The sequence below is a fragment of the Nicotiana tabacum genome, chromosome 18 (genome assembly GCF_000715075.1).
Source record: "Nicotiana tabacum cultivar K326 chromosome 18, ASM71507v2, whole genome shotgun sequence".
Taxonomy (NCBI): Eukaryota; Viridiplantae; Streptophyta; class Magnoliopsida; order Solanales; family Solanaceae; genus Nicotiana; species Nicotiana tabacum.
Genome location: NC_134097.1, coordinates 98,201,921 through 98,217,557, shown reverse-complemented (window position 1 = coordinate 98,217,557; position 15,637 = coordinate 98,201,921). Strand labels below are relative to the sequence as shown.

The window sequence follows — 15,637 nt, the reverse complement described above, 5'->3', positions numbered from 1 at the left end:
TTTTGGCATCAGCCTTTGTGAGAACAACCTTCAATTGTTATATTGTGGTCAACCCCATCCTTTATCTTACTTATCCGTTACCGTGGTCACCAAATTTGGACCTATACAGGTACATCGAAGAAGATTGGACGGAAGCCCGACGAAGGCATGTGATGCTAATTCGCGTTACATCTCGGGGTTGAAGAATTTTCAAGGATCGATTCAAGTGGTTAGTGAAATGGGTTTATAGCTTTGAAACAATTTGATTCATACAAAACTACGATTCATTTAAATTTTATTTAATCGAATAGATTCAAACAAGTGGGATAAGCAACTTGATTTCTTTTTTATTTTTGTAGAATTTCAATGAAAATCAAAAACATCCTCTTGGTCTGACCCATAGAGGCGGATCCAGGAATTTAAGTTTATGAATTCCTACAGAAATCTCAAGTTAATATACAATAATCCAATTAGTGGACTCCTCTTTGACTTGAGCATTAAATCGACTCTACTTCCATAGTTTTTAAGGTAATATTGAATTCAATACAATTCGTTTCGTGGTTTCACTGTTTCTAGAATTCTTTAGGTTTACAGAAGGTTTCGGAGTCAATTGGTTCTGTGGTCCATTATAACTTATTTTAGTTTTTTTATCAAATCTTCCAACAGACCTTTATGTTGTAACAGTTCTGAAAATAAAAGAATCTTTGTAGGATCATTGTTTTCTATTCAAATCGTAAAGGGCTATGTTGGAATTCTTAGATAGTTCCATGCAGTTAGAATTGCATGACAGTTCTTCGATAATCTAGGTTTATATATCACGACATTATTTTCTTCGATCTTACTCTATTAATGAGTCATTTTCGTTAAGTTACTATTCTAAACCTATTAATTCTACTTATTAGTACGTGTAGTTATCCAGTCTAGGTATGTAGGTCACAAATCACATCCATCACTATTTGAATTTAAACTTTACGTTGATGAATTATAACCTAAAAAGGACTGCGGTTTAACTGAAATTCTGAATAAAATATAAGGTCTGATGTTATCATCATATCATGGATGTTATTAATTACCAATAGAAGTTTTAACACATAAGAAATGGGAGTGGGAGGATAAAGAATGGCTTTCTGATGTACAAAACTGATTCACTCGATCATAGTACAACGGGACTTCTCTCTCTTTTCGTTAACCAGAAAATAATGAAATAAATTTTAAGACATCAAAATGAGAGCTTGCTTTCAATGATCAATGTTTAGCGATCTACATATATCACATTTTCTTGAAGAAATATCATATGTGCTGATGTCCATTTTAGCTGGACAATTTAACAGAGTTCATTTTAGAGGAATCTTTGAAATTTCCACTAAAATCTTGTGTAGCGCTTGAGGTTTTGACAGACACGGCGAATGGTCGGAGCCTTTCATCTGGAAAACTTGTTCAGGTGGATTTGAATCTATCATAACCTCCTGAAGGGAAACTGGAATGGCGAAATCTTCAAGTGTTTTTACATAGAATCTTGGGATAGAACCATAATTTGTAGCAGAAAGGAAAAGCTTCTCTGTCAAAGGTGCAAAAGGGATTGGCCTCATCAATACAGATGCTAATTCAACATCCTGAAATAAAGAAAAAGTGTCAAATTGGCTATCTCTATGAGAAAGTAAACAACTTGGAACAGAAAAAAAACTCTGTTCTACAATGTTGATTACTACAATACATACCTTAGCAGGGGTTTGATTGAACAAAACATCTTTCAATAATGATTTGTCGAAATCAATTGCAGTTGGAGGATGGTTCTTGCCATTTGCATAGAGAAACATTTGAGCTTGTTGACAAAGATTATCCGAGCCAAGCTGCAGAAACATAGGCAATAAAATTTGTTATCATGTCCATTGGATTACTACTATTGTAATTACTAGGTCGCGAAGTTTAAACCTTCATAACCAACCTGCATTGAGAACATATCAAGTATGCTTTGCTCATTCATCAACATTGCTGCAGCAATAAAAACCGCCTTAGAGATTTTTGATCGATGCAACTCCATTGCATAAGAAACACAAGCTCCTCCAATATCGTGGCCAACCAAGATGACCTGGATCAAGAAACAACCAATTTGCATGCTTTCAGCTTTTAAGTTTGAGAAAGCACCAGCAAATTCTTTAATTGAATGGAGACAAGGTGCAAGAGTTCGAACCTTTTTGCTTTCTGGGAGCTTCTCAAGGTAATTGGTAAGTGGTTTAACATATTCAGACAAAGAGGTAATGTTGTTGGAGTCAAAAGAATGAGCACCAGAACCAGTTAAGTCTATGGCATCAACCTGATATCCATTTTCTTTGAGTAGAGTTGAAGTTTTATACCAACACCAAGCACCAAAACCGCCTCCATGGACAAGAACAAAATGCTTAGTCTCTAATTCTTCAACTTCTGTACCCTGAGAAGGTAAAAGAAAATGTTATCCAACATAATACTAAGAGATTATTGCTGCAGAATCTTGTAGAATTGATTCTTACGTTTTAGATTAGTAATTAATTTGTTTCGAGAAAGAGGTAACAGTATCTTTACTGGGAGTTACAAAAAAAGTTCATCAGCCAAACTATCAAAGAGTATTCACATAAGGAGAAAGAGATGAAGTACAAAACTAGCGTTTGAATATTCTGCTACTACTAGCAAGGCTTAAACACCAAGACCATATGAGTATTGAGACTTCAACTCTGCCCCTTTGCTTAGTAAAAACATTATCTTTTAGTCTCTTGTACACTAATTTGCTCTTCAGTCTCAGTTCTCAAAAATCTACTCTGAAAGAAAAAGATAGCAAGTATGTTTCTCAAAACTACAACAACAAAAACAACATACCCAGTATAATCCAATAAGTGGGGTTTGGGGAGGGAAGTGTGTATGCAGACCTTACCCCCAGCTGGTGAGATAGAGAGGTTGTTTCCGATAGACCTCGGCTCAAGAAAAGGTGAATATATTTCTTAAAACTGATTAAATAATATTTCTTGGTGAGTTTTCAGTACACATGAAATTCCACTGTATAAGATTTGACAAATCCTTAGGACTCTAAAGAGCCACTGCAAATTGCTACTTCATGTCTTCATGAAAATAATTTATAAAGCATCTATATATGTTAATGTTAATCCTCTTATTTAATGAAATCTCAAAATAGCTCTTAGAATTAATTTGAGGGCAAGAAAAAAGCAAGACCTGATTAGGAATCTCCAGGTGCTGGGGCAGAGAATCAGACAGTAAACTCGGACGAGAACTTGAACTTCTGGGAATCCTCTTTTGCCTTTTAGATGCTGCTAAAGGGTCCCTTACAGAAACTGAGCGTTCAAACTGAGTAAGTGTTCCATTTTGTTGGTGGTGTTGGAGAAGCAAGGCTGCAGCAACTCGAGCTTGCTCTTTTATATAATCAGTATCAAGATTAGTTTCCTTTGGATATATTTTATCTGATCTTTGACTAGCTGATGAGCTGGGAAAATATGGAGGAGGAATACTTTGTGATGATTTAGCTCTACATTTATTTCTTTTGATAGCTTGAGTTTGAGAGAAACATGACAACGAATTCCCCATTTTCTTTGAATATGTTTGAGAGACAAGTTTTCAACATGAATGCAATTTATATATGTTTGAGAAGAAATAGAAGGTGTTAGAGAAATGAAAGTTCCAAGAAATTGTTTGATTAATTGTAAAAATGATTTGGAAGCTACTGTGAAGGAGTTGAAAGTTGAAGTAGTACAATGTTGACCTTCTAATTAATCAAATAGTGTCCAGAAAAAGTCCAACTAATACTTGGCTACAAGAAATCTTTTTTTTTTCTTCTTCTTCTTTGTTTAATCCGTTTGGCAATTAATCGATATTTCAGTATTTGCAAATGCTAAGCAAATGCATACTAGTTTGACTATGAAGTTTTAAACTTCAAGGTGAAATGCTAGTTTGAAGGTGTATTTTAAGTAAAATAATACTTTATCAAAAGAAAAATGTCGCTACTGTTTGACATTTATGTTGGAGCGTGGTAGGTCATGATGGGCTGACCCATATTTCTACCTCCTATAATAAAGATTAACACCTTAATTATTTTAAATAAATACCATTTAAAATAATTATATTCTATAGATACCTTTTAAGGTTTATAGCAAAATATTTAATTTTGGTTACCTCCTAGCCCTAAGCCACTAAATACGCTAATCAGTTACACTTTTTTCTTTCTCTCTCTACTTTGATACATCCCATTCTCTTCCCCCATCCCATTAAAATTTACGATGGCGGAAGGAAAACAATCTTTGCTTGAATATTACGGAGTTCCAATTTATCAATCTACGGATAGCTTGAAATCCAATAATAGCATATTTTGGGGTTCTGCAGTATTGCTTCACATGTCATGAATGTATTCTCCTGGTTTGATTCTTCTCTTGGTTACTTCGATTCATCGGGCAAATACCCAAGGCAATATGTAGTTTGAGATGGCCGGTGCCTGGTTTGAACACGTTAGCTACTGACGGATCTAAGAAGTACGATTTCGTCGCGCAAAATGACGGTAACGTTGTGACATTGAAGACGAAGATTGTGAAGATTACCGGAACTCTAATTGATGAACAGCCGTTGGCTGTTTTTATGGTTTGTTGAACTCTAATTCGCCGGAAATTAGGGTTTGCCCTTGAACAAAGACGATGGAGTTTGGGTTGAGCAACTTGATTTTCTGTCAATATATTTCAATGTATTTTCATGTATTTCATTGTATTCATTGTCTTTTTTTCATTGTAATTCAATGTATCTCGTTGTATTCCATGTATTTCGTTGTATTCACTATCTTTTTTTCTCATTATATTTCAATGTATCCCGCTATATTCTATGTATTTCATTGTATTCACTGTCTCGCTATATGCCATGAATGTATTCATAAGTTTTTTTTAATTAATATAATTTATGTATTCGGATGTATTATATAATTTCTCTGAAGATTGCTATGTTTTTGGGGTATTTTTTGGTTGAGAATCTTTTTTATAACTGAATCTCATGTTTCACTCCATGAATACAGTCAAATACACTCGAATACAATAACTGATTAGCTGGACTTCCCTGATTCACGCCTATTTTTACCACTGTATTCATGAATACAACAGCTTAAATACATCAAATACATCTTATAACCACATAAAAGGTATCTATAATCCGTAATATAGCAAATGGTATCTATAAATGGCTAATTACTACTAAAAGATAGTGCTTTATGAAAATTTCTCTAACTTATAACGGAGGAGAAATTCAAAAATAGCCAGATTTACAAGTGGTCGTTCAAAAATAGTTCAGTTTCAAAAGTAATCGAAATTTAGCCAATTTTTATGTAAAGATAAATCTGAACGAAAATACTGTTCAAAATCGGAAAAAATACTTCAGTCTAATATACTGGAGTTCCAGTATAATATACTGGTCCAACATAATATACTGGAGTTTGGAGCACCGGTGCTCCAGTCTCTAGTATATTATACTGGAGCCAACAAAGTATACTGGTCTAGCATAATATGCTGGACGTTCATACACAGGTACACCGAACTCCAGTATATTATGCTGGACCGGTCTCTGTTGCAGCAAAACAGTGACTATTTTTTATTGCCTTGTTAAACGCTGGCTATTTTTGAATGACCAGTCCGAAAACTAGCTAGACCATGCTATTTTTACTATAAGAGAATCTTACTGAAATATCCCAAATAAGTCCCAACTTACCAACCTCTAGTCATTAATCATAGACTTACCAAAACTAGTCAAACACATATAAGAATTAAAAATCCAATAAAATAAGGTTCTTTCTCTCCAAGAATCACACGCACATATCTCCTTCCATATTTTTAAGCGTGATTAGCAACATTAGATGCAAGATGGAAAGAAAATTTCATGGATGAAGAGCAAATAAAGTGATGAAATACAAAAAATATATCTACAAGATTCCATAAATCTAAGCAAAGAAGGACCTTTTTCAATGGGTATAGTTGAAATTCATTAACAACATATAGATGAGTCAATATATAAAATTTGAGGAAGATTGGAGGTAATTTGGACTGATTTGTTATCAAAATTCGTAGTTAAAATCGAGTTCAAAAAACCCTTTTGCGACACATGCATCATGCATGTATCTCACACAGAGGTATACATAAATATACATGTGATACATATTTGATACAAATATGATACATATGTGATACACAAATGATACATAATGTCATACATATATCATTTTTTTATGTTCATCTTCTACTTCGAATTCTCAATTCAAACCACCTCAAAACTCCACCAAATCATCCCAAAACTAAGATTCAAGCTCCTTAATATTTACCCAATCTATTCTAATAATACCCACTCAAATGAAAGCAAAAATTTGACCTTTTTAGCTACAAATAGATAATTGGCTAATATTAGTAATATTTTATGAATTGACTAATTTTTGTAATAAGCTACGTATAAATAGACATAGCTGGTAGTTTCAAATTATAACTCCATATATAACTATTCCATAACTTACTATATTTATGTAAGTTGTAACTCCAACACATAACTCCACAGTAATAAAAGAAAGTCATGAAACTCTTGAATGAAATGAATTAGAAGTTACATTGTTCACATATAAAAAGGAGTGACTTGAGACCATTCTCTGCACCTAAAAAAGTTTTGACTGAAAATATTTATGCAAAAGACTATAGTTGCTGTGAAGAAATTACAAGACTCCACTAGTGATCTTGTAGGAAACAGCTAAGGCGATTGGTGGTGGTAACACACAACCGATCTTAGAAGAAGATATATTTAATTTTGCATAATCTTCAAATAATAATTCCTTTATTGGTATCAGAGTAAGGTTATTTCTTTTTTAGAGATATATGGCTTGTACACATTAGAAGCCTGAATAGGGAGAGAAACAGATAGAAAGTCTTGCGTTCATGCTAAAACTTTCAAATGCTTCTGTTTCAGACAGTTAATTTCGATACTCATATCTCCTTCTGTAGATATCAAAGTTTTACAAATATTAGATCATTAAAAATCTCTCCAAAAGATATTTCTAGAGATATATGGCTCGCCCGACTATGGAAGAAGAAAATACAGTAGAAAGTATGAATGTTAATCATATTTTTTCACAAATCTTTTGTCATGCAAAATATTTCAATGAAAATACCGTTATTCACCAAATTTTAATTATACAATGGTGGAAGATAAACACATATAACCTTGCTTTGATACCAATGAAGGAATTAAATTAGGCGATTTATGCGAAATTAGATATACCTTCTTTTAAACTCGGTTGTGCGTCCTACAAGATCACTTGTGGAGTCTTGTAGTTTCTTCACAACAACTACACTCTTTAAGCTAAAAGTTTTCGCTCCCAATTTTTTTGGTGTAGAGAAAGGTGGTGAACAATATAACTTGCAACTCCATTTCATTAAAGAGTTTCATAACATTTCTTTTACAATATCTGTCTAAGCATATTCAAAATTTGACTAATTGAAATGCGGGGTTTTAGTCCCTTTTCATAGGAAATATGCTATGTTGAGGCCTTAGAACGATATCACTCTCGCAATATTGAGTAAAAGTACCAACTCAGCACTAACATATCAGTAGTTACAAAAGTCAGCAGGCAACATTCGATGGGGGTTCCTTGGGCCTAATTTATTTGCTGCATTGTCTTAGAGCATGTTTGGCCAAGCTTCTCAAGAGGCCAAAAATACTTTTTTTTTTCTAACTTGAGGTGTTTGGCCAAGCTTATTTGGGGAAAAAAGTGCGGGAGGGGGAGTGGAAGTAAAAGCACTTTTTGAGAAGCAGAAAAAAGTAGTTTCTTCCTAAAAGCAGAAACAGAAGTAGTTTTAATTTTTCTTCTTACCAAAAATACCCTTAACAAAATATATAGCCTGTTTGGCCAAGCTAGAGAAATCAACTTATTTTGAGAAGTGCTTAGAATTATAAGAAAATACATTTGATATCACACCATAACAAAAAATGGCCCATGTTTTTAAGTTTTATCTGACTTAGCCTATATCACACATATTTTGAAAGCACTAGCAAATTCAAAATCTATGGAGTTAAATTTGTGTTCTCACAACTATTGCTTTCACTCTCTTTTCTTCTCACATCTTCTATATATGCTTCAAGTGACAATCCGCTATTACTGCTTCTCCCCCTGTGTCATCTGGTTGTAATGTAAGAAAATTGAAGAGTAGAAGGCTACCACTGAAGGCTATTCAAAGCTTTGCTTTCGAAAATAGGATTTTTTGAGTTTGTTAGTTGTTTGGATTGGGTGTTGTTCTAATTGATTGAAAATATCAAAATGAGTTCAAAATTTCAATTTGAAGTGATTTTGAGTAGATTTGAACAACATTTGAGTTAAATTTCAGAAAAGACGCAAGGAAGAAGACGCAGTCAGTTTTTTGTATAATTATGTATAATCTTGTATAATTGTGTATATGGGTGTATAAACATATTTTATACACTATTGTACACTTTTATACACATTTATACAAGCGTCTGTAGACGAACTCTTTTCACGATTTTCAATTACAGCTCTTATTCAAAACCAGTCCAAATCTCCATTAAATGACTTCAAATTTTATATACAACCTTCTTATACTATTTCTAACAATTCCAAATAACACTCACTCCAAATTTCTCACAAAATCAAATTCGGGATCTAAACCCACATATTTAAGCTTGTAAAAAAAATCTAATTTTCACCATTCAAATGGATTTAGTTTGTTGAACTAATATTTGAGTTATAGTTGATGATTCGAAAATTAACTTAAAAGCTTGAGCAATTTTTTTTAAAAAAATTAAATAGTAATTTTGAGAATTTATTGGAGTTGGAAATCTTAGCCTATTATTTTTGGGATAGTTGGTTGTAAATTAAAATATGGGCTATCAAGTTGAAAAGTAGGGATCTCAATTGTTCCTATGTGAAATTTTTCTTTTTTAAAAGTGCTTTTGAAAAAAGTACTTTTGGAGAGAAGTAGTTTGTGTTTGGCTAATCACTCTCAAAAGCATGTTTGAGCAATAATTTGTGTTTGGCCAAGCTTTTCATAAAGTGCTTTTAAGTATTAAATTACGAATAAGGACATGAATAGATTTACTTAATAGTTAATATTATAAGTAAATAAATAATCTTAAAAATTTATTATTATAGGCAATAATTAAATCTTTTCATTTTATTTAACTAAAATATGAAAATGAAATTTAAAAGTACTTAATTCTTTTAATATAAGTTAAATATATTAAAAATCATTCAACAAATATAAAAGCATTCACCTCTAAAGTCACTATATATTAGAAAACTATCCTAAAAATAATAAGAAATATTTATACATTAATATCCTAAGTATTAGGTTTAACGGTTATATTGGTTGTAATCACATTAAATACTACGATTGTTGTAATCTGTCAACGCTGGTTGTAATCAGAGGATTCATAGAGATTGTAAACTCATATTATTTGAAATCAAATACTACGATTGTTGCAATATTTTCGGTGTTGATTTTATTTTATCAACACAATTTATTGCCAGAATGTGCTATTTAGCTTTGTGCACTCTTGTAGAAAAATTCACATCTCGAGCTATGGGTGTTGGAATCACGAGCCGTCGGTGCCATTGGAAAGAAAACTCTGATTCCTATAACGCTTGAAAATTTCATAGCAGGATTCCTTTTATAATGGCTGCAATAATATTCTGAAGTTGCTCTTGATGTCTACCGCACTTGCAATCCAGCTTTGTATGCTCTAGCCGACAAATTCATATCTTGAGCTAGGGGCATCAAATTTTCAAGTTATTAGCACCACCGGAAAGACAATTCAGAGATCTGCAAGGCCTAAAAATTTATTGGCAAATTTCCTTCCTCAATGGTTGTAGTAATTTCTTGAATTTAGACTAGACGTCAGCCTTGCTGCATTTCAACTTTGCGTGCTACTGTCGAAAAATTCATATCTTGAGTTAGGAGACTCTAAATTACAATCTGTTTGCATCATTAGAAAGTGAACTCATAGTGCTATATCACATATGAATTTCATGGCAGAACTCCTTTTGGGCAAGAAACAGAAAATTCTCAAAATACGACCTAGCTGTAGTAAACTTTCAGACTCGCATACTTTAAGCTAAAAATAATGTGTCTTGAGCTAGGAGTATCAGAATTACAATCTGTCTGATTTATCAGAAACTAGAATTCAAGGTGTACAACATATCTGAAATTCAGAATTAAACACTTTCAGTATCATTCTAGATGATATTTTAAAATCGGCTCTATATTCTGACGCGCCAACAGTTTCAGACTATCGCGGCTTCACCAAAACCTTTTTATCTCGATTCTCGATGTTGGAATGTCGGAATTGAAAACTGTTTTAATTGATAGAAACTAGACTCAGAAAGATTTGTTCTCACTAAAAATCATGGCCCGAATCATGTCAGATTATTCTAGGCAATACTTTGAACTCAATTTTTGAATCTGACGCGCCTTAGCAGGTAACTATCTTTCTTGTACTTGATTTTTTTGCTGCCTTCTTTTTTTTGTTGTTGTAGGCAATGGAGATATCTTCCTCAACAAGGTTAGACGCACATAGAAGGAAAAATTCATGGAAAAAAATAGAAGGACAAATCTTCAACATCATATGAAACGATAAATCCATGATAGCATATGGAAGTATCAAATCTTTGACAACATATAGAAGTATCAAATTAATAACAACATATAGACGGATCAAATCCATGAAGAGGCTAACTTAAGGTGCAAAGGGACTTAAATGTCCATCTTAAGATTGGAAAATTATAGTTCCTTTTAAGGACAAACCCGTAAAGAGGTTAACTTAAGGTGCAAAGGGACTTCAACGTCCACCTTAAGATTGAAAAATTATAGTTCCTTTTAAGGACAAACCCGCGAAGAGACCAACTTAAGGTGAAAAGGGACTAACATGACCACCTTAAGATTGGCAAATTATAAAACTTCAACTTGAATACTTGGTGGACTTTGATGAAATCAACTTGAAGACCAACAAATCTGAAGATTTGACGGACTTGAAAATTTGGTGGACTTTGATGCTTCAACTTGAAGAGCGGTGGACTTTTAAACTTCAACTTGAAAAATTAGCAGACTTGAAGACTTCAGCTTTAAGACTTGTAGGGTTTAAATAATTCAACTTGAAGACCTTTGAATTTGAGGACTTCAAATTGAAGACCTACGGACATGAAGACTTGGAGGGATTGAATACCTCAACTTAAAGTTTGGTGGACTTGCAGACTTCAACTTGAAGGGCGGTGGACTTGCAAAATTTAACTTGAAGGGCGGTGGACTTGCAAAATTTAACTTGAAGATTTGGAGGGCTTATATAATTCAACTTGAAGAACGGCGAACTTGAGGAGTTCATATTGAAGATTTGGCATTCTACTAAAAGTCTGCATCCATCCATTGGAGATGCCAATTTGCTATGGAGACTTGCCCCCATTGAACCACCAATCCTTGATAAGGCACAAAGTTCATGTAAGCCCAACTTTTAAGTTCCAATCAAGTGGATTATATTCCATCATTCTTCCTTCAGATAACGATTGGGGTAATATGTTTCTTTTGAGCTTATGCGACTGAAATTAGAATAAAACTCTAAGATACCTACATACCTCGGTGAAGAGGATCGAGTCATACCGTAGTTCAGAATGGGTGATTTTTTATTTTTTATTTTTATGTTTTAATGTCCTAACTTTTACCTAGGCTGCCTCTTTCGAGGTTTTCAACCTAGCGAACTTTTATTTTGGGTGTGGGCCGTACACAGTTTATACTCTTGTGGGATAGGAGTAACATGCAGTTTATGCTCTTGTGTTAAGGAGCGTTGCAACTTGAAGGTTTAGCTTACAATTTGAAGTTCAACTCGAATTTGAAGAGCTTTGTGACTTGAAGATTTAGCTCAAAGTTGAAGAGCTTTGCAACTTAAACACTTTGCTCGAATTTGAAGAACTTTACAACTTGAAGACTTTACTGAATTTGAAGAGATTTACGTCATGAAGATTGGCTCAAATTCGGGAAACTTTGTGATTTGAAGTCCTTGCTCGACTTTGAAGTGCTTTTGACTTGAGTCTTTGCTCGTATTTGAAGAGCTTTGCGACTTAAACACTTTGCCCAAATTTGAAGAGCTTTACAACTTGAAGACTTTGCTCGAATTTGAAGAGCTTTACGCCTTAAAGATTTAGTTCAAAATTGGGGAGCTTTGTGACATACAATGTATACTCATGTACCACGAAGCATTATAACTTGTAGTTTAGGCTCGTGCGTTGAGGAATATCATAACTTGCAGTTTAGGCTCGTGCGTTAAGGAGCATTACGACTTGTAATTTAGTCTCATGCGTCAAAGAGAATTACGACTTGCAGTTTAGGCTCATGCGTCAAGGAGCATTACGACTTGCATGGACTCTTCAGTTTCATCTTTGGATGAATACTTTCCCCCATTCTGAGCATCGTCTGCTTCTATTTCATCATGAGGCTCAAAGTCAGGAAACCTTTGATTTCCACTTGTATCCATACTCAATTCCATATCATGTACACGAGTTGCTAGTTCTTCAAATGTTTGGGGCTTTATGCCTTGTAAGATATAGAAAAGACTCCAATTCATGCCTTGAATGCACATTTCAATGCTAGAAGTTTTGCTAAGGCGATCTTTGCAGTTGAGGCTTAAGCTCCTCCAGCGGTTGATGAAATCAATAACTTGCTCATCCTTTCCTTGATGAGTGTTTGTAAGTTCGATCATGCTTCCGATGTGTCTTGTGCTATAGAAATGATTGAGAAACTCTTGCTCCAACTGATCCCAACTATCGATAGAACCAGGTTCGAGATCTATGTACCAATCGAATGAATTACCTTTGAGAGAACGAATAAACTATTTGACAAGATGATCACCATAAGTCCCAGCGTTGTTGCATGTCTCGACGAAATGTGCCACATGTTGCTTGGGATTTCCTTTTCAATCAAATTATTGAAGCTTTGGAGGTTGATATCCAGTAGGCATCTCTAAGTTATCAATCTGTTATGTGTATGACTTTGCATATGCGAGGGAAGACTTAATTGAAGGATCAATTTTATCTTTAATTGTCCCCATGATGAACTCCTTCAATTGATCAACATGAATTAGACCTTCTAAAGAAACTTGGATCTCTCTGACCACGTTCATTTTCCTCGCAGTGGATTCTCCCCCTTCTTTATTTTCGGAAAGCTCCACAGGTGCTTGAATTGATTTTGCTTCTGCTAAGCTCTCGATCTCACTTGCTATCTTTTCGAGGCGAGTATCTTGATCCTCCATATACTCGGTCAACTTCTCAAGTGCTTTGGTCAAATTTTCAAGTTGTTCTCCCATGGTCAAATGGATCTTATTCTTGAACTTGAAAAAGAAGAGATAAGAGGTAGAGATCGTCCCACTGGGCGTGCCAGAATTTGTAGATAATAAATTTGCGTTGAGAAAATAAAATCAAGACCGAAAATGTCACGATCCTAACCCGGACCCGGTCGTGATGGAGACTCTCATGAAGACAAGGCCAGTCGTCACTTCCCATTTTCTAATTTTTAACAGTTAAGCATTTAAGACACGGTCTAAACATGATAAAATAAATCTGAAAATAACAACGATAACATAAATACGTGGAAGAACACCCATACACAGCTTTAACCAGGGTGTCACTAGTCATGAACATCTATAAGTCATCATACAATTTCGCTAAATCCATAACTAGTACAACTGTTTGAAAGGAAATAAAAGCAATAAAGGAGTAGAAACACGGGGTTGCGGACATCAATAGCTACCTCGTAATCTCCGAAAGCCCGCCTGAAGTTGGAGGAATCAACACTCGGGAGCGGAACCAACCACGCCTGAATCTGCACACAGGGTGTAGGGAGTAAAGTGAGTACTCCAACTCAGTAAGTAACAAATGTAAATAACGACTGAAAGTAAGAAAACACGTAAGGCACAAGGCATTCTATAATGAAACAGTAAAACCATTTAAAAGCAGTAAAACAGTGGAAAGTCAAGTAAAATCCTCTTTCAACACATAAACAAGAAATTGACAGGTAATTAAGGTAAAGTAAACAAATAGAAGTTCTCCCCTCGGGCACAGTATCACCACATCCGCCCCTCGGGCAACATCTTAGAATAATAACAGCCCCTCGGGCTCAATCTCACATCACAATGGGTACCCGCGCTCACTAGGGGTGTGTAGACTCCTGGAGGGGCCCCTTACGGCCCAAGCGAAATAACAAGTCATCTCGTGGCATCAAACTAGGCCCTTGGACTCATATCAATCAAGCCACCTCGAGGCGTGCATATCTCAGGCCCTCGGCCTCAAATCAGTATCAGTGTTTCCTCACAACATAGGCCATCGGCCTTACTCAGTCAAAAATCCTCACAAGCCCCTCGGGTTATAGTAAAATAGTGTCTCTCAGCCCAAACATCATTTAAAATGTCATTTAAGTATGAAAACTGAGTAAACATGGCTGAGTAGTAAAACAGTGGAAAATAACATGACTGAGTTCAAGTATAAAGTCAAAACAGTGAGGAAATATCAATAAAAATCCCCGAAAGGTTCAAATAGTTGGCACTAGGTCCAAATATGGCATTCAACCCAAATAATGATGATAGTAAATAGTTTTCAATCAAATACGCGGTAAAATCATCAATCGGGACGGATCAAGTCACAATCCCCAATGGTGCACGACCCCGCGCTAGTCATCAAGCGTATGCCTCACCTCAATATAGCACTACAATGTGCAATCCGGGGTTTCAAACCAAACATCATTTACAATCATTACTCACCTCGAAGCGGCTAAATCTCTAGCTCGCGACGCCTTTGCCCCTCGAATCGGCCTCTATACGCGTCGAATCTTTCCAAAATCAGAACGAGGACATCAAAATATGTTAAGGGAACAAAGCCCAAGAGAAAACAATCAATAAAGCGCACAATCCCGAAATTATCAAAACCGGACCCCCAGGCCCACGTCTAAAAAATAAGAAATTTTCACACCAATAGATTCCTTATCTCCCCACGAGTTCATACATATCAAAAGTTCTCAAATCCGACCCCAAATGATCCTTCAAATCCCAAATCAAAAGTCCAATTTCTCAGGCCCTAGTTCTTCAATTTTTAGGCTTAGCTTTCATGATTTTCTAGGTGGAATTTGCATAATAATCGAGTTTTTAGTCCAAGAATCTTACCTCCCAACGATTCCCCTTGAATCCCTCTTCAATATCCTTCAAAAATCTCCCAAAATGGCCAACTATGGAGGAAATAAACCCAATCCTCGCGGACAAGACAAGTTTAAAAACATTTCTGCCCAGACATTTTTCTTCATTGCGATTGCAGAACATCCCTCGCGATCGCGAAGAACAAATCTTCAGCTCCCAAATTTACTCTATGCGAACGCGACAAAGCCTATGCGAATGCGATGCCCAGATGACTTAACACTACGTGATCGCGGACACACCTCCGCGTTCGCAATGAACAAAGACCAGCCAAGCCCTAGGTCCATTTAACTCTATGCGAACGCGACTACCTTTCCGCGTTCGCGATGAATGACCTTCCCATGATATGGGATCGCTAGCCTCTCTTCGCGAACGCGAAGATCAACTAGACATCCTCCTCAAAACCTTCTACGCGATCGCAGGACTCCCCTCG

The 15,637-nt window shown here is 35.3% G+C and overlaps 1 protein-coding gene across 1 annotated transcript; it reads right to left on the bottom strand.

The window, feature by feature from the left end:
• Positions 1-1,084: 1,084 nt before the first annotated feature.
• Positions 1,085-3,549, bottom strand: LOC107805590 (putative methylesterase 11, chloroplastic). Its single transcript, XM_075236259.1, has 4 exons — positions 3,181-3,549; positions 1,925-2,422; positions 1,698-1,829; positions 1,085-1,592 (listed from the first exon to the last, which is right to left on the bottom strand). Exons 1-4 carry the CDS (start codon positions 3,547-3,549, stop codon positions 1,314-1,316), a joined length of 1,278 nt encoding a protein of 425 aa, XP_075092360.1. The 3' UTR covers positions 1,085-1,313.
• Positions 3,550-15,637: the final 12,088 nt, after the last annotated feature.

Bases quoted from the DNA above. Each gene is read 5' to 3' on its own strand.
- LOC107805590 (XM_075236259.1), bottom strand. From the start codon at position 3,549: ATGGGGAATTCGTTGTCATGTTTCTCTCAAACTCAAGCTATCAAAAGA. The intron at 2,423-3,180 runs GTCTTGCTTTTT...GGATAACATTTT, and splicing joins ACCTGGAGATTCCTAATCAG to CTTTTACCTTCTCAGGGTAC. The intron at 1,593-1,697 runs GTATGTATTGTA...TCTTTATTTCAG, and splicing joins TCAATCAAACCCCTGCTAAG to GATGTTGAATTAGCATCTGT.